Consider the following 20,481-nt stretch of genomic DNA (forward strand, 5'->3'; position numbering starts at 1 on the left):
ACATTCTTCTCATTAATTAGCCTCGAAAAAGCGGAATCGTGGCGCCAGCCAGTGAATCACTCCAACTATACGTTACGCCGTTCGACTTTGCCTATTTCGATAATATGCCGCAGGCATATCGAATGGAATTATTGCCGCAGCGCCGGCGCGTGTAGATGCACTTACGTAAACCACGTTCGACTTGACAGCGTCCGTGCATAATATAATATTATTATACTACACGTGCGTCGCACCTGCGTAGCGGCGTATCGATACGTATTACGTGCAATCATACGACTCGTGATACGCCTGATATATGTGCGCAGATAACTCTCGAGGATTTTGTGAAGGATGATGAAGCGATCAATCATGTGTCGATGGATTTTTTTGAAAACCGATTTGAGAAATTAAATTGTTCTTTTTTACAAAACTCATTAAGATATCGCTTTTTTTTTTTTTTTTTTTTTTTTTTTAAGTTTTCTAAATCGTAATTATAAATTGGAATTTTTTATTTATTCTTTGAAAAAAATAAACAGATTTTGTTCGTTCAAGATGGCTTACATCAATTACGATTTTTATTTTTATTTCAAGCAGCTACAGTAATAAATTAGAATATGACACAAGGATGTTTAAGATGAAACGCGATCGCCAGTTTCCAATTGTTCGTTTTCGGCAATGTCGGTAGTTTCTCGATAACTATCGAGGCGTTCGACCGCGTGAATCAAACGCTTCTTTAATTTTGCGAATTCTTTGACAGACGTCATCTTGCTCAACGTCGTAGCCTTTGCGTCCAGGTGGCCGATGGATTTTCTAGACGTAGATCGTAGGAAAGCGCTTAGGCTAACATCGGCAATCTCTTCCCAGTCCTGCGGAACCGATCGATCGTATGCTTAGTGGAAAAAAAATAGTAGAAAGGAAATGGCAGCGACACAGTCAATCAAACGATAACGACATCTCGCTACGATGATGGCGAACATGTTAGTTAATCTAATTCTTATAACTGAAGAAATGTTTATATTTCTAATTATGTGCAAAATTTACGATTTTATTTTAAATCGCGTGTGTATATGAATTAAAAAAGATTTTATAATACATGTTTAATTTATTTGTGTGTGAGAAATTAATATACATATATTTAGAAATTTGACATATCAAAATTGATTATAAATAAATTAAACATGTATATTAATATTTTGGAATAATAGAGTTTTGATAAAAAATTATGTTTTAGACGCGTATATATTGAATGTTACTTTTGCCTGCTTAAAGCGGAAAGATTGACCGATAGTACTTACGAGTTCGTCGCGCAGCTGTGGCTCGAATCCGATCGCGGCTTCGAGCATCGTGTACTTATCATCGTTTACATTAAGCCGCAACAGCAGGAGCAGTAACCTCACTGCACACCGCAAACCGTGGCCAGTGCGTTCTCGTTCCTGCAACAGTCCAATTATCGCGTCTCGTGTTACGTCAAACGAATAACACTGACAGACTTGCATATCGTCGATTTATCTATGCTGCTCGTTCTGACAATGCGAGCCGAAATTTGGGTCAGAAAGTGATACTGACATATCATTTTGGCAAAGTCAGGTTCTCAGTGCTTTCTTTTTTAACTTTTTTTTTTAAATATTTTGAAGTATTTCTAAAAATTATATATCTTAATTAATAATTTTAATTCCCTCTTGAAATAATTCTTGAAGGAAGATCGACTTCAGGATAAATAACTTGCCTGCTAATTCACTTTTATTCACCTCGAAGTAGCGATTCTCGCGCTTTCTCCAATAATATACCAGTTATTAATTTTAATTTGATTCTTAATCACATCCGCCAATTATACACAGATTAATTGTACTTCCTAAGAATTTAACTGTATTTAATAGAATAGAAAGAAATCCAACAATAGCAGGCAACTTCTTATTACGAAGTCGCAAAAAATGCATCGATTATACATCAATTATTTTTAATTTGCCTTGATTTCTCGCGCTTTTATTAGGTCAAGCCGCCTACAATGACTGCGAAACAATTCTTCTCGTTGTTTTTCTCTTCATTATCTATCTAAACATGGCTCACATCGAATTTCCTTCCCCGGCAGCGTCATAAATCTCGCAAATAATAAGCCATTGGAGCGCGACGAGAGAGGAATCGAGTAACGATCACATGGTAACGGGTCCAGCCGCGTTGATACGGTTTCGCGAAACCGCTGGCGTGATCGCCATCTCCGCTTCCAGATCGGCGGGTGATAAAGTGTGGCATATTGTATCGGCCGCGATCGCCATCGATGCGGCTCTCTCGTGTATTTCATACGATCGAGATTACGGTCGCCGTTCGCCGTCGCTGCCAGCATCGAATGAATATAAGCTCGAGCAATCATACAGGCCAATTATCGTGCGCAACTTGCGAACAATACCGATGCATTCCTAATTCTAACAATAAACCTATGCAGTTTTAATCGCATATATTATACGAGGAATATTCATCACTTTTTTTTCTGACAAAAATTATATAAAAGTTGTGGATGAAAATATTTGGCAGTTAATTGATTACAAAAATAAGAAGATTTTTATATAAAAAAAATATAATAAAAAATCTTATATATAAAAAAAAAAAAAGAGAATTTTTATTTAAAAATATTAAATCTTTTTTAATTTTAATTTTTTAATTTTAAGAGAGAAAATATACACTGTGACAATAGTTACAGTGGTTATAAAATATGAAAATTCGTTGACGAAAATCAAATTATTACTTTAATAATTTTACGATAAAACGAAATCAGATTCACAAGCGTTGGTCGTATCTAGGTCGAATAATGGTAAAGGTTAAGATGGATCACATAACGAGTTGGCTGTAAAGGGAAAAAAAGAGTAAGAAATTCGCTCAATTACCGCTCGTGCGATCGCGAGATCGTCCAGAAGCGCGAAGATCGCGCGATAGGTCGATTCCAAGAGGAACGGCAGTCCGGTCGTGGCCAGAGATCGGGTGTTTCGCTCCCTCACGGCGCGTAGCATCCTCCTCTCGATGTTTCTCAACTGGGTCGATAGCAGCCCGATCTCGTGCTATACTTGCGAATAAAAAAAATATAAGGCCGAGAAGGAGAGAGACGAGGGTAATTAATCGACGGCGACGGCGATGTTAATGAATCGCACGCCGCCGACGTCGTCATCGTGCGATTGCGAGAGAAATTGATTTTAAATCTTACGGTAGCGACGAAAGAGCATAAGTTTTTAGGAAAGAGAAATAGAGATAAAAAATTAATTCTGAAAATTCCTATATATTTTTGCGAAGTAATATATATATATCGATGTATTACAGGATTTTCGAAAAGTCCGGAAACGGTCGAATATATCTCGAAAATAAAGCATTTTAGAGAAAAATGTTATGGCGCTATTCGAACCAAACAACTTTTATTTGAAACATTTTTCTCTAAAATGCTTTATTTTTGAGATAATCGACCGTTTCCGGACTTTTCGAAAACCCTGTATGTAAATTTGATATGGACATTTTTAATTTATTAATGTTTCATACTTGTTGCACGATGAAAAATAAAATAGAAATTAAAGTATTAATAAAAAAGTAAGAGAAGGATAAAAATGTTAATATCGGTAAGAGTACGGCTTGAAATTAAAAAAAATTAAAATTAAAATTACATTAAAAGTCTCGTCTATAAATATGGATGCATTTCTGCAAATCAAACGCTATTTGATCATCGCGTTCAATCAAGATTAGACGCAGTTTGCATTAAACTCTCATTTAAACGAAATACCGCGATTCTGTCGGCCTCCTGGCGACTATGAAAGTGAGCCTCCATCTGAGACTGAACCAGCTGTATATGATTTTGCGCGATGGTGGTCGTAAAGTTTCCGGTGGCCTTGTCTTTGAGTCTATTCACCAACTGCTGAATCACCAAGGCCATCGAAAGCCCGTCGTTCGATTGCACTCGATATCTGTTACTTGTAGCACCGGAAATAATTGTCACTATGCTACCAGTTTGCACGTGTTGCAAGCCAAGCGCATTCCAATTTTGCCTCTGCACGTCTCCTGTAAGTTCTATAAAAAAATTATTGTAAATTAAGTCTTTAATTAAGACTTTAATTAAGAATATCTTCTTCGCAAGCTAATTTTTTGGTTACAATTAAACTAGAAAATCTCGCTGTTTAATGAAAATTTAGGCTTTACGTTTTAACAATTTTTTATTTGATCTTTCAAGATATGTGCATATATTAAATAATGCATGTTAAAAAGATGCAACAGATATTAATCTTTCTTGAAATTTTCTTTAAGAAAAAAAAGTTTGATTTTAAATTGGTGTAAAAATTTGCAATTAAAAATTATAATTGAATATTCTAGAACAGTCTTTATATTTCATATTTGACATATTGACACTGGAGAAAGAATGTCGTTGACATTTTTATGATTGATATTTTTGAACGGCCACAGAGGAGAGATGGAATTCACTTAACGAGAATCCGACTTTAAATTACGAATCTACCAGGTATGCGAGAAGTTAAAGTCGAGTGGCCGATAAAAGGAAGAAAATGCGCCGTGATTGAAGAGGTCCGGGTAAGATTCCCGGGGCCCCGCACGACGTCTGATTATCGTATTAGGTGGGCCGAGAGTCCGTGCATTTAAAAGTCTTGGAATAAGAGAGGAAGAGAGATAAACCAGAGGAAAAGGGAGAGAGACTGGATTCTTTAATATCGCCGTTCGCAAACGAGACATCCTAATTTTCTAGCCACAATTTCCTGGCCCGTAATTTCTGACGGAGAACGAGGGAGGGGGCGAAATACCGAGGCAATGGGAGTAAAAAAGATTCATGACTTTTTAGGAAATTCTTTTGCGGCGATTGTGAGACCAGCAGGGGCGGTATCATAAAAGGCGTGAAATATAAGAGTCATTCTACGTAAATAATCAGTCTCCTTTTGACCGATTATATTTGTGGAATTTTATTTTTACGAATTGTGTGTATGTTAAATTTTAAATTACTCGTGTATTTTAATTACGTTAAAAAATTAAACTGTACAATATTACGTAGCTTATGCATAATATTTTGTTCTTTACGATAAAAAGAAAATTTTAAGAAATACAATTTTATAATTATATGCAACTATCTCGCGATACATCTCTGCTAAATACAAATAGAATCAAAATCTCATTACGAGAGTTAATTTAATTCTCACATACAGTGTAATGATAAATAAAGTTTATTATAACAAGCTGCAGGAAAAAATTTATTGAAAAGATGTTTGAAGGAATAGTTTTATCACGGTTGCAGCCCTGGGCACGAAACTAAGGAGGGGAGGGGGGACAGGGGAAGGAGAGAACGTTATAAACGATGGATTTACCGGGAAATAGTTGGCTAAAAGCGACGAGGGGCTCGCTGCACTTGATGATCGCCGTGAAGGTGGACGTGTTCTCGGGCGGGCAAACTCTCAGCATCATCTTCAGGGGCAGTTGGGTTGTCTTCTGAAGTACGCGCAGGATCCCACGATCCGCTGTCTCGTAGCTCGTCGTGATTCTCACGTCTGACGACAACGCCGGCAGATCCGCGGTCGCGTAGATCATCGTGCGTAGAGTGTGTCGATCACCTTTAAATTCGCGTATTCGCGATTAATTGGCCGAAAATTAGCAGCGACATTCCAGTAATTTGATCGTTTCGATAAAAAATAAGAGAAATTCGAAAGACGCATATAATATAGAGTAAACTAGGATATGATGGCCATACGGAAAAGATGGCCATAGATTGTAATTTTTTCAATAATCGTTACATAGTGCGCTTTTTTAGTCATTATCAAAGATAATCGGTATTTAGTCTCTTCAGTAGTTTATGTGCATACATTGTTCGAAATAACGATATTGTAAATCTTATATCATATTTTTACTTTTCACTACCTGCAAAGTTTTTCATTTGTCCACTAAAAACTGTTACAACGTCGAATAAATTACAGTTAAGCTATCGTGATCGACGTTAGACATATTATAAAGATATGTAAATTCTTATTTGAAATATAATTTTTATTTTCGTTTTCACTATTTTTTTATAAATACTATGGCCAATGCTTATGTTGTACTATTTTGATAATATAAAATTTCAATTAAATATTTTTCTTTTAATTTCGATAATATTACGTAATTTAAGCTTCAGTGAAGCTAATATGTCAAGCACTATTAAAAAATCACAAAAATAAAAGTATGTTTTTTGCATTTAAAAAAACTATGGCCATCTTACCCGAGTTTACCCTATAATATTATAGAAAATTTAATAGATTTGTTAAATATTATATTATTATTATTATATCGTTCAATTTCTTTTTCTTTTTACTTCAATGATTTTTCAATTTAGTTCTGGAATGTCCATTTTCTTTATTCAAATTTGGCGCGCCGTAAATATACAACTTTATGTGACTCGCTTACAAAGATTGGAAATAACGTGGCAATCTTTCTCTGCGACAAATGGCTTCGAAACGTCTACGCACACTTGAACGTCGCGTAAGGTCGTGTACGTGGATAATTCTATGGTGATTCTGCACATTAAATTACGACTCTCTGTGTCGTCCTTAAAGTCTTCCCGATTTCCGCGCGCACAGGGTTCCAGATCCGGAGACACGGTCACAGATATTATCAGCTCGGCGTCCATGGTGACGTCAGTCAGTTGATTGCCTTATAATTTTAATTATAGGATAATGAACATTAATAAAAGTTTAATAAAAGTTTAATTATATAAAATTCAATTACGAAACGCGATGATTCGGAGACTTCGGGGAAATTTAATTATATATTATTATTCCTTATATATATCTCATCGATGATGACTATTATGGGTATATTAATTTACGTTTATCCATACCGGAAGTTTTATTTTTCTTTGCCAGCTTGCGGAGCTCCATGAGTTCGTCTTCGGCGGCCACGTAATCGTAACCGCGTCGATGAAGAGGAGGCGCGATAAATAATGACGGCTCCGAGCCCAAGTAACAACCTTCCAGCTGGCCCTCTTCGGAGAGAACGACGATCACTCCGTCCAAGTGCTAAAAAGATAGATAACAAGCTCCGAATTACAGTCGCGCATCCTCGCAAAGGAAGAAATCCCTAAATTGGTCAAAGAAACTGCGGATAAGAAAGAGCTGCGAGAAACCTGAAATAGCCTGCGTGTAATAATCATAGACATTATCTTGCAGAGTCGTAAAAGCAACTAAAAATTAAAGACTTGTCCATAAAAAATTGTCTCTGACCCTTAAAATTAAAAATTCTCTGAAGAGCTCTGAATTACAGCTAGGCATTTCGATCAAGGCTAACTGTGAATTTTATCTATTTCAATTAAAAAAATCCACACGTAGATTATTTATGGGATTTTAATTCGAACGCAAGTGAATTCTCTTTTCTTTCTGCTTTTCCAAGATAAAATAAAACTAATTATTTGTTGCTATTTTCCGCGGCTGATTTAGTTTTCCAAGTCTACATCGGCGTATAGGCGAAACAACTATGTCGCGACGACAACTTGCTGATTAACGAAGCCGAGTTCTCGGTATTAAGCTAATTAGCCAGCAATTCGCGCGCTCTGTGTCCTCCGGAAAGACAACAATGGCAACCTTGCTGGCCGCGTGCTAGCTCTGCGGCAGGATGATAAGATAAAACCAGGGTGATAATTGCCGGCTCCTCGTCCTTTTCTGCGGTCTTTTTTTCTCTTTCCCGGTCGGCCTTTCATTGCCGATGCCTCGCTTCGAGCCTTGAGCGTTTCTCTCGATCGTCATCTTCACATTCCTCGCCCTTATCTTTACCCATTTTTTCCTTTCTTATGGTTTCGAATATTTTTGAAAAATCGACAAACAAAAAAGTTACAGCCCGTAAAGATAATCAGACACTATATCTGTATAAACGATTTCATTATCTCATCTCACGTAGGAATTTTTTTATTCAACAAATCAAAATCAACACTACCCGAACATAACCAGCGTTAAATTTGTATTAAAAATATGGATTAATATCTCTAAAAATTTTTTTAGCGTGAGAAGTTTATATTTCTATATTAGGAATTTTATGAGAAAAAAAATTAAATAATCAAGGATATTTTCTTTTCTTTAAAGCATAGTCTAGTACTATACTGTACTAAAGAAACTTTCGGTTTCTGATAGCAAGGACGCGATAGATCCGAGTCTGGCACAATCTTGTCAGAAAAACAACGACTGGCGGTGTCGATAATGCGACACGGAAGAGGAACACCGATATGATGAAGGTCCCGCTCGTTCCTTTGTCAAATGTCATCGGCTCTGATTGCTTACTATCGTGAACATAGATATGCGCATCATTGAGGTTTGCTTTGCCACTCTCTCTCTTTTTTTTTAAGAGCAGTTCTCTCATGCATTTCTGACAGAATAATCTCTCGTCAGTCCATTTTTTATCTCCATCTATTTTCGGCGAAGATTGTTAACCGTTTTGTCACATATATATAACTTTTCAGTCATTATTCCTGTGTCGTTAGTATTCTTAGGGACGAGGTGATAAACTAAAATATATAAAAGCGCGCGCGCGCGCGCGATGGGTTATCGATGTGAACCAAACTCTGCAGCTAAGATTTTTTTTCTGAAAAAAATATGTTGACTCCGCGCGTTGCAAAAAAGTCGATAAGTATGTCTTATCTTTTTCATGTTGTGACAGATTGCAGTATGAAAATCGTACAAATTGTTATATGCTTAAAATGTATATTGAGAATTTTATATTATATATATATATATATATATATATATACATTTATGTTCTATTTTTTTTCTTTTCAATGTTATACATTGAAAAAAATGTATGAAAAACTCGGAATATGTATTCAATGTTAATTAACGATAACGTATATATGATATCAGATGTTATTTGACATAACACAACTTGCCATTTCATAAAAAATTAAACATTAATCTTTGAAGCTTTTTTCTCAATAACGCAAAATGCATTTTCGAGTCAGGAGTTATAGAAATATGCAATCGTTTACCTGAAAATGTGCCCGAGTTACGGCGACCGGAATAAGAGGCAGCTGAGCCGACCACTTAAGAGTCGTACCCTCGTAAATCATCAGGGTGCTCGTGTCAGCGATTACGAGTACCATCAGCTTGCCATCCGGTTCTGTAAGCATCATGCTCAATTAGCACACTTATTTTCTATCCGTTAAAAGTAATTAGACGTGTCGCATCGTGCATCAACTTTACGAGCACGATTCTCTGTCCGACTTGTTTGTTTCTCTTTTTTTTTTTTCTTTTGTGTGAGAAAGAGAGAAAGGAAGAAAAAAGTATTTAGAAAAAATTACCGAAGAAAGTACTAAAGCAATGATAACAAGATAAATCGATTCGTCTTCTTCTTCTATTTCTTTTTATTTGATAAATTTCCAAGTTTACTGTCAATTAAATACCTATCACGTAGGCTTGAAAACAGAGAGCCTTGTACTCAAGCCTCTTCGCGTACTTCAGAGAAACGCAATTATCCTTTAAACAGTAGAGATTCTTTTCGCCGAGCACGAGAATTCCGACCTCGAAACTGCTCAAGGTAACTGCGTCGATGTCGAGAATGGCTTCCCCGATATTGTAACTCCAATCCGGTTCCAAGTTCTTCGGCTCTTCCGAGCGATCCTTGCTTCCGAATTCCGCCATACTCTTATATCTGCGAAATGACACATACATATTTCTGCGATAATCTTATTTCATTAACACTAAATTAGCAAATAATTTACAGACACGAGACACGTCAGAAATTTTGAAAATGTGAGAAATTTTTCTGTATGTTTGCTTCTCTTTCTCTTTCTTCTATTTTATTATTACTATTTTTGCATTATTATTATCTACATTAATTTCATTGCTATAATGTACGCAAATACGTTCAAGCAAAATTTTTTAAATAATTGGCTATTATTTTTATCGTAATAATTATATTCCATTTCATACATCGAGCCTATGAATGATCCTTCAATCTTTGCTTAATTAGCAATTTTTCTGTCATCATTCTGTTGCGAGACTCTAATGACTGTGCGCTATGTATCTTTTCATTCGTCCTCAGCTCACACATAATCCCGTAAGACGAGGCTGCAATCTAATACATTGTGGCCATGTTATCTCTATATACACCGGCAGGTGTTCATTGACAGGTTACTCAGAAAAACGCGTACGGATGGTAACAACCTGTAGCATTCGAGGTTCCACGAGGAGCTTGATGTCACGAAGACGTCGTTCCGCGAAATGTAGACAATCGGCTCTGGCAGCAGTCGATTCCCGAGAACCAGGCTGAAGGTGGGAGTCTCCTGCTCGTAGAAGAGAAGCGTGCTGTCCAGACACTGGACACAGAGGAAGTCCCGGCCCCGCACGCCGCCGAACGGGCCCGTCGTCAAAGACGCCGGAAATCGCGGCAGCAAATGCTCGTAAACGGCTTCCAGATCGCAACGATCCCCTGGAAGCAAGGTATAATAATAACAATTGTATAAATTAACAATTTCTGAATAACTTCAACTAAAACTTAAAGTCTAAAATTTTAATCGTAAAACGTGATTTAAAAAATTTCTAAATATTTCCTCTTTCTTTTCCTCTTATTAAGTTAGTACGTTTTTCTCTACTTTTACGATTTATGTATTATAATTTTTAAAAAATGATTAAATAAATTATCAGGATTTTCAGGATTTCAGATTGTTTTTTAGATTGTGGTCTCATAATATAAACATAATAAAAAAATGTTTTTTTTTTATTTTTACAAGCATGAAAGTCTGTGTTGATCGTTCGAGAGTGAAGCAATGCGATAGCATGAGCATCTGGTCCTACTTTCATCAAAAATAATTAAACTGATTGATGATGCAATTAATATATCATATAACGCATATTTTATGAAGATTTTAACAAGTTACGATAGACACTGATGATATATGATTTTTCCAAATTATTTTCTTTCATTCCATTTATGCCTATTTTTTATTCAATCAATTTCGAGATTTCTGCAAATTTTCTTAACGCAAAAGTTTTATTTGTTCTAATACATTGCTGCGCATTTTATTTCGATATTAAATCAGGCATTATGTACGTCCATGTACACATATACGTTGCCGTTTATCGAGAGAATAAATACGCGAGATTGATGTGCGAGCTCGAGCAGCGTTAGACAAGCGGCTCGAGCCGGCGAACAATCGTGATTCCTGTCCGTATATAGGTCAGGCAATTCATTGTGGCCGCGTTTGAGCGTCCAGACGAGAGTGATTGGTGATTTGCGTATTACATATATCACGACGTCAGTGTTATAACGAGCGAGCGAGAAAAAAGGTGAGAGCAGGGTAAACATGATTTCTTGATTCGAATAGTGTGCAGAGAAAAAGAGGAGAAAATAAAAGGTATTAAAAATGAAGAGATAATTATTGCAGAATATTAGTCTTACATAATTTATTTGTATATAAAATTTATTTTTATAAATCTTATTGTATTAAAACTAAAATTGGATTTTTCTTTGAAAATTTTATATATATAAAAAAAAAAAAGAAAATTAAAAATTTTGCTGAGAAGATACTTTTATTTTTAACGAAATAAACAAGAAATTAATATCACTTAATGATTTTCGTTTCTGGCGACGGTGAGAATTGTATGAATTTTTGTTCGAAAATTCTATATTTAATATGAAAAAAGAAAGAAGATATGAAGAAGAAAATTAAGAATTTTGCTGAGGAGATACTTTTATTTTTAACGAAATAAACAAGAAATTAATATCATTTAATGATTTTCGTTTCTGGCGAGAGTGAGAAGGATATTATAAGAATCTCGGTGTCGCAGGAAGTAGGCGTTGACGTTGCTGTCCTCAACGCGGTCTCGCGAAAGAAGTCAATCACAGACGGTCGCGCAATTTACGTGCACGCGAAGACAACTCGCGCGCAATTTGCACTCTTCCCGCGAGCGTGCAATCGGAACGGAACGGGAATCGGCGCGGTTTTTCATCACGCGGAAGAGAGAGATAATCGGGGTTCTCGCTTTCCGCTCCACGCCCGTCCAGGGAGAGGAATCGCGCGCTCGAAAGAGATATATATACACGCGTCACGACGTAACGGCGTTCGCGAGTTATTACGAAACGCTCGATGGTCGTGTGTTGTTGCTTGCGTCTAATATCGGCTGGATTTAACGAGTTATTAGCTCGAGGCGCCTCTCGATCTCGGACTATAGCGCGAGAGCAGTCTTAAACACGAACGATCAAATCGATCATTTTAACCGATAAATATTTTATCATCTTAAATAAAAAAATTGAATTTAATAAAAATTTGTCTATTTACATATGTTTTATTTTATTTAATTAATATCAGCAGGGGGAAATAAAAGATGAGAAAACACGTGTTAAATTAATAAAATACACGCCTGAGAGTATGCAAAATTATTATATGTTTAGATGTTGTTGGTTATGAGATGTACATAAAGATTATTTTTTTAGGTCGTAACATTATTATATATTTTATAATATATTAACACAATATACATATAAAAATAGTGTTGTATATTGCAGACATAATTTGTGTAAGCTTCTAATGATCAACATTGTATCACGATCTATATTCCCCTGCGGTTATATACATAATTTCTCGCATCATAGAACTGCATAAATCATTAGTATTAATTGGTGAACATTTCTCACATATGGCGTTTTAAAATGAAATTTGCCTCTTTTTCTTGATTTCTTAGAGACATTTTTACTTTACAAATTGCGCAAGGAATACGTCTAATCGAACGGATTGTAGACAATTAAGAGTTTTTCCAATGTTATGTAAATAATTGTGTCAAAAAAAAAAAAAAATAAAAAAAAAGAAAAAAGAGATAAATTATAAAGTTTTCAATTAATCCGCGATTGTAATGAACGAGACTGCGCGACGCGTTCTCCATTCTTTGATATGCGATATCGCACGACCAAACGATCGGCATAAACAAGTGGAGTTCATATTTATACTTCACATTTAGCATTTAATACGATTGTCTGATCATCAATATCATTTGCTATTGTATGAAGATCATACATAATATTAAAACGATGGATCAGACGATAAGATTTAGCGTTACATATGGGATGTGATCAGAAAGATCGATCGATCGATGTAACATAAAAATTCGAATTGTAGTTAAAAATCCGACAATTATATAATTGCTACAGCAAAATAGGATAATTATATGCTTAATGAATTTTATTATATTAAATGCCGCATATTTGATATCTTAAAATTTGCAAATTTAAAAATTTAACCTTTGGTCTATCAGGGCAGACTTTTTGATTATCGAATAGATTATTATGCAACTCTTACTCTAATACAGTCTTAATATATTAACACGACAATTGATATTACGATTAAGTAGTGTAAAAAATTGTTTTTTCATTATTCTACAAATTTTAAAGCATCAATGACAACTTTAATGATTGTTTCAATTCTTATACCATCGTTGTAACACGTAACACGATGTTGCAAAAGAACGATACGATATCGCAAAGTGATATCGGTTTTACGACTTGTGTGACGACACTGCCGGACGAAAATCATTCTGTCGTAATAGGCATCGACGCATCACGAGATATTGCCGTAGCGAGGTTTCCATCTGTATATATTTCGCTGCAGAGAATTATTCGCGTGCGCGAATAATTTAGCGCTCTCGTGATGCGTAACGTTGCGCAGTTCGTTAGCGGCGCAGCGCTCGCGGATATTTTATCTACGTTGCCAGGACCGGCTCTCGGAAGATTTGCCTCAGGTTCTGAGTTCTTCAAAAGGTCCAGCAAAAAATAATCTTACGTATTCACTCCTCAGACAAGTTGTGTTAAACCTAAAATTTATAATAATAAGCAACAATATATAATGGAATAATAGGATAATGATGATAAAAATAATATTGACAACAGTGATAATACTCGTAAGTGGAATTAATGTAATATTTAATAATTGCGACAATAACAGCAATAATAGCAATAATGATAATAACAATAAAAACAAAGATATTAAGGTAATTGTATATCATAAAATGGAAAGACTTGTATTCACATGTCTATATTTTATCTACACAAACATGAATTTTATTTATATAGATTTTGATATATTCTTATTGATATTTATTCTTAAATCAGCACCGTAAAAATTCCACTCGATTCTATCGTAAACTTTACGATAATTTGATCTTATTATGTTATGCTGCCTATCTCTTTTAAAAATTGCTTTATCGCACAATTAATGATTGTAATAAAAGAAAAATTTTGGAGACAAAAGTAACGATTTTCTCTGTTTTTATGTAATTTGTGCATACCAAGAAGTTTTTTTTTCAAGTTAAAGCCACTAAAAGAATAATTTATTTATGATGATGTAAGTATTATGTACATTCCGCTTTAAAAGATGTCATTTATTAAATTTAATAAAAAAAATGCTTGTAAAATTAGTCAAAAAGATGAAATAAGAGCTGGCAGATTATAAAAAAATAAATATGCATTTTAATTTGTTGTCTTAGAGCTTAATAAAATTTTGTGTTACGTCACAAACCATGCTCGACAGAACCCTGGTTCCAAACAATACTGTAAATGATGAGTTTTGTTGATGTCAATATCGCAAGTCGTGTATCTTGCGAGCCTCTGAAACAGATCGGTATCGATGAAAATATATTATTTGAACAAAGATTATAAAAATGTTAATTGCAAGTTTTGTTAGCTAAAGATACTTGTGACATGCTTTAAAATCCAAACAATAAATGTAATTTATAAAAAAATATTTATAAACGTAAATATAAACATAAATATATACACATAGAATAAATATTTAGATATTGCAATACTCAATTCTCTATTTAAAGTAACATTAAGAACAGATTGGTATAAACTAAATCATAAACTAAAGCATAAAAATTTTGTACTCTTTTATCTTTTTTATATGAAATAATGATTTTAAACTTTAAATAATAATTTGAAATTTTTATATGTAGATGGCAATAAAAATAAATCAACTTTTTCATTTCGATTTTTAATATCTATATAATTTACTATTAATTTTATTCTAATCTTTGAGTCTGATAATTATCATTAAATCACGTATTTGTCGTTAATATATATATAATGTCTATTAAATAATAATTTCTCTTTCTCTCTCTCTCTCTCTCCCTCTCTCTCTCTTTCTCTCTCTCATATATTAGATGGATCTTTGAAGAGCTCTATAATTATTTATCTATTTTATTATTTTATTTTTTCATTTACCAATTTTGGTTTTTATGTGACATAATTCTTATACAAAGTTCGAACTCAGGTTTTTTTTACATTAATTGATTTTAATCTTTCGAAATTATTCTCCTGACTTTCGCAAATCTTTGTTACGAAAATCGTGCATTTCGAAATAAAAAATTCACAGTGCATTACAAACGCTGATAATCCTTTCACTTCGCAAACATCGTGTCCTTACTTACGAGACAAATTTTCCCGCCTTTGTGTCGATGATACAATCGCCGATTTGCATCTCGATGATCAGATCCGTGGACTTGTAGCTGCTCGGCAATTTCGTCTCCTCTATCCATTGCGACGACGGGCTGTATATCCGCAGATATCCACTGTGACTGCCGACGACAATAATGTCTTTCCGGTCGGCGCCGAACAACGGCACGACCAGGAGGCTGCGCCTGTCGAAAGACTCGTTCACTCCACACTGTGTTCTCCACCATTCTTTCGTCTTAAATAACGACATTTTCTAAACCGAATTCAAGAATTCGGCATCGCGAAACACCATAGAGAGTACATTTATTCACGACTATTCACTGCCGGGACTTTGCCTTATGCCGGTTGTGGCGGGTTGCTATGACGCCACGCTGCCACAACATAGTCTTCGATTATATAGACGGAGTTTATCGAAGCTAATGCTAATTAAAGATGCATAACGAAATCACGGTGCAATTCCGCATTATCGCATTGAGTATCGAAGATATGTATTTTTCGAGGAAACGTTTATGTATTGCGCAGCCCGCATCAGCGATCGAATTGCTGTACAAGAAGCTTCGTGGAAAAACTGGCAGATGTTTTAAAGGATTACGAATTGCTGTTTAATCATTTCTATAATTTAATTTATATTTAAACAAATTTGAAATACTCTTGGTCTAATTTTTAACAGCTTTAAAGATAAAGAATCTTAAATTCATGCAATCTTTTGTATTACAGAGATGTCGCCAAGTATAGTAAAATGTTAAGATTTATATTAATAAGTTATATTAATAAGATATGTATGTTTGGATGGACAAAAGTAATTTTTTAGGAAGGAAAAGAGTTTTTCATGTGTGAAGACGTATAACTCCATTTTTTTTAAATTTGTCTGATATTGTACTTTATTTATTTTATATAGACACTTATTATACTTTTATTTTATATACATATTATAATATACAACAAATAACTGTTTAATATAAAAGTGAAAATTTTGACATACAAAAAATCTTTTTGTTTGTTATATCTAATGTAATGTCAGCACACGGAATTCGCACATACAACTGTGCAGATTCGCATTTTCGTATATGACCGCATTTTTTATGTCGCGTAAATTAGGGTATGATTTTATCAGCAGATGGCAGTACAGCATATTATAGTCGATGTACAAATGACAGCAGTCGGAATGACAGATCTCTACTTGTTATTTTAGGAATTTGTAATAAATAACCGCGAGAGTTACATAATCTGGATAATTTGGAAATAACACATAGTAGATTATCTATTTACTATATATGTATATAAGAAGGTAAAATTAAACTTTTTTTTATTTCTTTTTTAGTATATAATTTTAAACAAATCATGTATAAATAAATTATCGAGTATAAATAATTTATATGATAACATTATTAAATAAAAATATATTTATAAAATAGTATATTTTGTTATTTTCTCTTGTTATTATTACAAAATTACAATAAACGTCAAATACATCAGTAGCTTTTAATCGCAAATTAACATATTTTTCGATTAGGATTGCCTTTTATAATAAAATAATAATCTTTATACATTTATTAACTATAAGTTTTATTAATCATATTGAAAACATAAAAGACGAGATTTAATTATATATTTCAAGAACTATATAGTTTTTTGAAGCTAAAATGTGTAATGTATCGGAAAAGATTTGCCAGCTATTTTTTAAACAAATAAAATTTATTAGTATTCGTTATTTGAAATTGAAAAAGAAAAATGTATTTTTATATATTTATGTATTATGTATATAAAAAGTATAAGATTTTTAAAAATATTGGTATGGATTCCCAGCGTTTGTTGTCTATTAGAATTTTATTTTTTTTTGCTTTTTCTATATATTTTTCATAAAAAAATAGTATAGAAAAGAGATTTACACATATTTTGTTAACTTGGACCTAGGAGATTCTTGATCATATCTTTATGTAAGTGGATCATCTTGATGATAAGTACTTATAATATAAATATAATACTACGATACAGATTTAAGAGTCGTTTGTTAAAGATTTCTTTTGCGTGTCAAAGACACGTCAAACGTTATCATTAATAAGTTATTCTCGATTATCAATTTCCACCATCTTCTCGTATCACTTTTTTCTGCGAACTCAATATATCGAATACGGAAGTTAATTGAAGAAAAATCATCATCAAATCTTTTTGCGAGAATCACATCGCTATCAAGATGGACGACTAAATCTTCGAAAATCTCCAAAATCAAATTATTATGTGTAAAAGTTATATTGATATCATTGTTATCAATTAACGTTCTTCGAAGGAGCAGCCATCTGATCGGAGCAACGAACACTTGATTCAAATTCACCTATCGTGTAAAATAAGATAATGATGATAATTGATTTGTTTATCAAAAAACAAAAAGAAAGAATCTTTTGTGACTAATATTGATTTTAATTTAATATTAATCATTATATTTTAATATTAATGATTTTATAGTAATATAAGTAGACATAATTTATTGAACATTGGTAAATAAACGTTAATAAAGTCTCGGGTGAGATTATTAAATATTGATTAATAATGAGAGCCGCGGTTTTTTTATATTAATTCGAGATCCAATGACAATATATTTGTTTTTTCGTCGTATTTATAACAAATATACTAAAAAATACTTGATACCTGACGTAATATTTTAGTAACATAATTGCAGTCTAGATTCAACACGTACAGATTCTGATGTTCCAAATTATCGTAAATTCTTCGGTCGATATGTGAAATGATATTATTATGGATATCAAACATCAACTGAAAACTCGATAGTTTCCTGGATAATTTAATCGTGTCATTTGAAAGAAGAAGCAAAGTAAATATTATTAAAATTCTTTAAACTTTTTTATATATCTTGCTTAAAATAGAAAGAGGTTATTGTGATCTTATAGCTATGCAATATTTTATTTTGATATTTAATGAGATTTAACGAATATATTATATATAGAGTGAATCATTAAAGATGTTACAGGCAAATATGTTTGAAAATGCACAAGATATGAAATTCTTATTTTCTAACAACTGTTTGATATCTGACTTTTAAGTAAAGTCGTTAAAGTCATTTCAAAGACACCTTGACGCAACAAGAATTGAACGCTTTCTGTCATTTCACGTTTTTTCATTGTAAACTTGATATGACCTTAATTATGTGTGGTCATTTTACTCGTCAAAAGACGGGCTACAATTATATGTAATAAAAAACTTAATAAAAAGCACATGTCAGTTTAAAAAAAATCAAAGTACCTTTGAAATAACCTTAACAATTTTGCTTGAAAAAAAATAAACTTTCTCACACAATGGTCACTCTCACTTCAACACTAGACGAAATATGAAATTTTTCTTTTACAGCGATTATTTTTATTTATTGTGTAAACGCTAATTTCTAAAAATTTTGCTTGTTTGATATGGTGTATTCGAAGATCTTGCCATAACTGATGCACAAGTGTAGAGATATTCTCGAGGGGGTGAATAAAATTGGCATTGTATCGTTGATAAATTTTAGAATAACGTCATCGATTATGTCATTAGACGACAATGCAAGAATACACAAGACAATGGGGAATATTTTGGTCACTTTTGTATTCATCAAACTACTACGCAGAGATTTTCAGTACAATATTTCGAATCAATAATATAGATTTTCTGTGCACCGTAATTTTTTCCCAGTTTTACATGATTTCGCCTATATAATGAAACTGCTTATAGATCCGCAGAAAAATGGACATTTGTCGTGCAATAAGCATGCGTGCAATGCGAACATTATTGCTGGTTATGAAAGATTTATTCTTTGCGACGGATATTACGTTGATATGATATAATCTGCGGACTGATTATTCGGTACGTATCGCGAAACGTGTTATTTTAAAAGGTTTTGCTAGCTTTCCAGTTCTATAGTTCTCACAAATTTGTCTTAATAGGGTAATCATTGAATATTAACTGAGATGCTAATAATAGTGTAAAGAATTTCGATGATACTATAAGAAATGCAGAGTTTTCGTGCGAAAAGCTACAGCTGAGATTTATATAATTTATTACTGCATTTCACAAATTGTGTAATTTGTATGTAATAGTATATCTGACTTTTATTTGCACATATGTTGCTTACGTGTAGTGTATAAACACATTTGTTTTATTAATTAATGTATAAATAATTTTATTGTCAAGAGTGATTCGTACAAGTTAAATATTGTCACCTTTATTCTGTTTATGACACTTATCCCTTTTTGTCATTTATCTCTATCCGTTTTTGTGGCGAAATATTTACATAAATATAAAGTACATAAAATACATAAGTATTTTATCGCTTTAAACAAACAGATTGATGAATATATAATATATATTATTAATATTATATTATCTTTTAATCGTTTTTAAAATTATATTATATAATTGATTGTATGCATGTTGTATTTGAAAATAAAATATTTTTGAAAAGCGTTTGTTTATATGTTAAATGCAATCAGTAAAATAATTTTTTTACTTAAAAAAATTGTCTTGCAGCTAAATTTTTTTAGGTACGCAGAATTAACTTTGAAAAAAATGACAGAGATATTTATATCTGAATTGTTAGTGAAATTTAGAAAGAAAGTCTTTCCGTGATCTGTGGCATCTATCCATGTTAAAGTTACTTATACTTGTTATAAAATTTTGTATTATTTATTATTATTTATATTAAGATTTAGATTAATAAGTTGATATATACGTTGTCAAGTATAAATAAATTATACGTATCATTAAATAAAAATACATTAACAAAACAGTATATTTTTGCAACTTTCTGATATAATCACAATAAATGTTAAATCATCAGTGCGTAAATTTTTAATTAATATATTAATATTTCTCGATAAAGATTGCTTTTTTCGTTATAAAGAATCAAGTGTAAATACGATATTGATTAGTTCTTACACTTGAGGAATATACCAATAATAAGATGAACAATATTTATTAACATATATGTGACTACAAGTTTTATTAATCATGTTACAAAATGTACGATAAGAATTTTATATATTATAAGGAAAACTATATATTTTTTTTGAAGCTAAAATATGTAATGTATCG

General features: G+C 32.8%; 1 protein-coding gene across 1 annotated transcript; it reads right to left on the reverse strand.

Moving 5' to 3' along the window:
* Positions 1–304: 304 nt before the first annotated feature.
* On the reverse strand, positions 305–15,762 carry LOC140664112 (protein PTHB1). The gene is made up of 12 exons (XM_072888875.1): positions 15,378–15,762; positions 14,468–14,556; positions 10,125–10,389; positions 9,362–9,609; positions 8,948–9,078; positions 6,818–6,995; positions 6,385–6,630; positions 5,316–5,558; positions 3,737–4,020; positions 2,859–3,029; positions 1,275–1,412; positions 305–845 (listed from the first exon to the last, which is right to left on the reverse strand). The coding sequence occupies exons 1-12, from the start codon at positions 15,650–15,652 to the stop codon at positions 609–611; spliced, it is 2,505 nt and encodes an 834-aa protein (XP_072744976.1). The 5' UTR covers positions 15,653–15,762; the 3' UTR covers positions 305–608.
* Positions 15,763–20,481: the final 4,719 nt, after the last annotated feature.

The sequence above is a fragment of the Anoplolepis gracilipes genome, chromosome 3 (assembly GCF_047496725.1).
Source record: "Anoplolepis gracilipes chromosome 3, ASM4749672v1, whole genome shotgun sequence".
In the NCBI taxonomy this organism is placed as follows: domain Eukaryota; kingdom Metazoa; phylum Arthropoda; class Insecta; order Hymenoptera; family Formicidae; genus Anoplolepis; species Anoplolepis gracilipes.

Coding starts and splice junctions, on each gene's coding strand:
- LOC140664112 (XM_072888875.1), bottom strand. CDS start 15,652: ATGTCGTTATTTAAGACGAAAGAATGGTGGAGAACACAGTGTGGAGTG. Junction 9,079..9,361: donor TTTTCAAGCCTACGTGATAG/GTATTTAATTGA, acceptor TGATGCTTACAG/AACCGGATGGCAAGCTGATG. Junction 1,413..2,858: donor ATCTCGCGATCGCACGAGCG/GTAATTGAGCGA, acceptor GGACTGTTGCAG/GAACGAGAACGCACTGGCCA.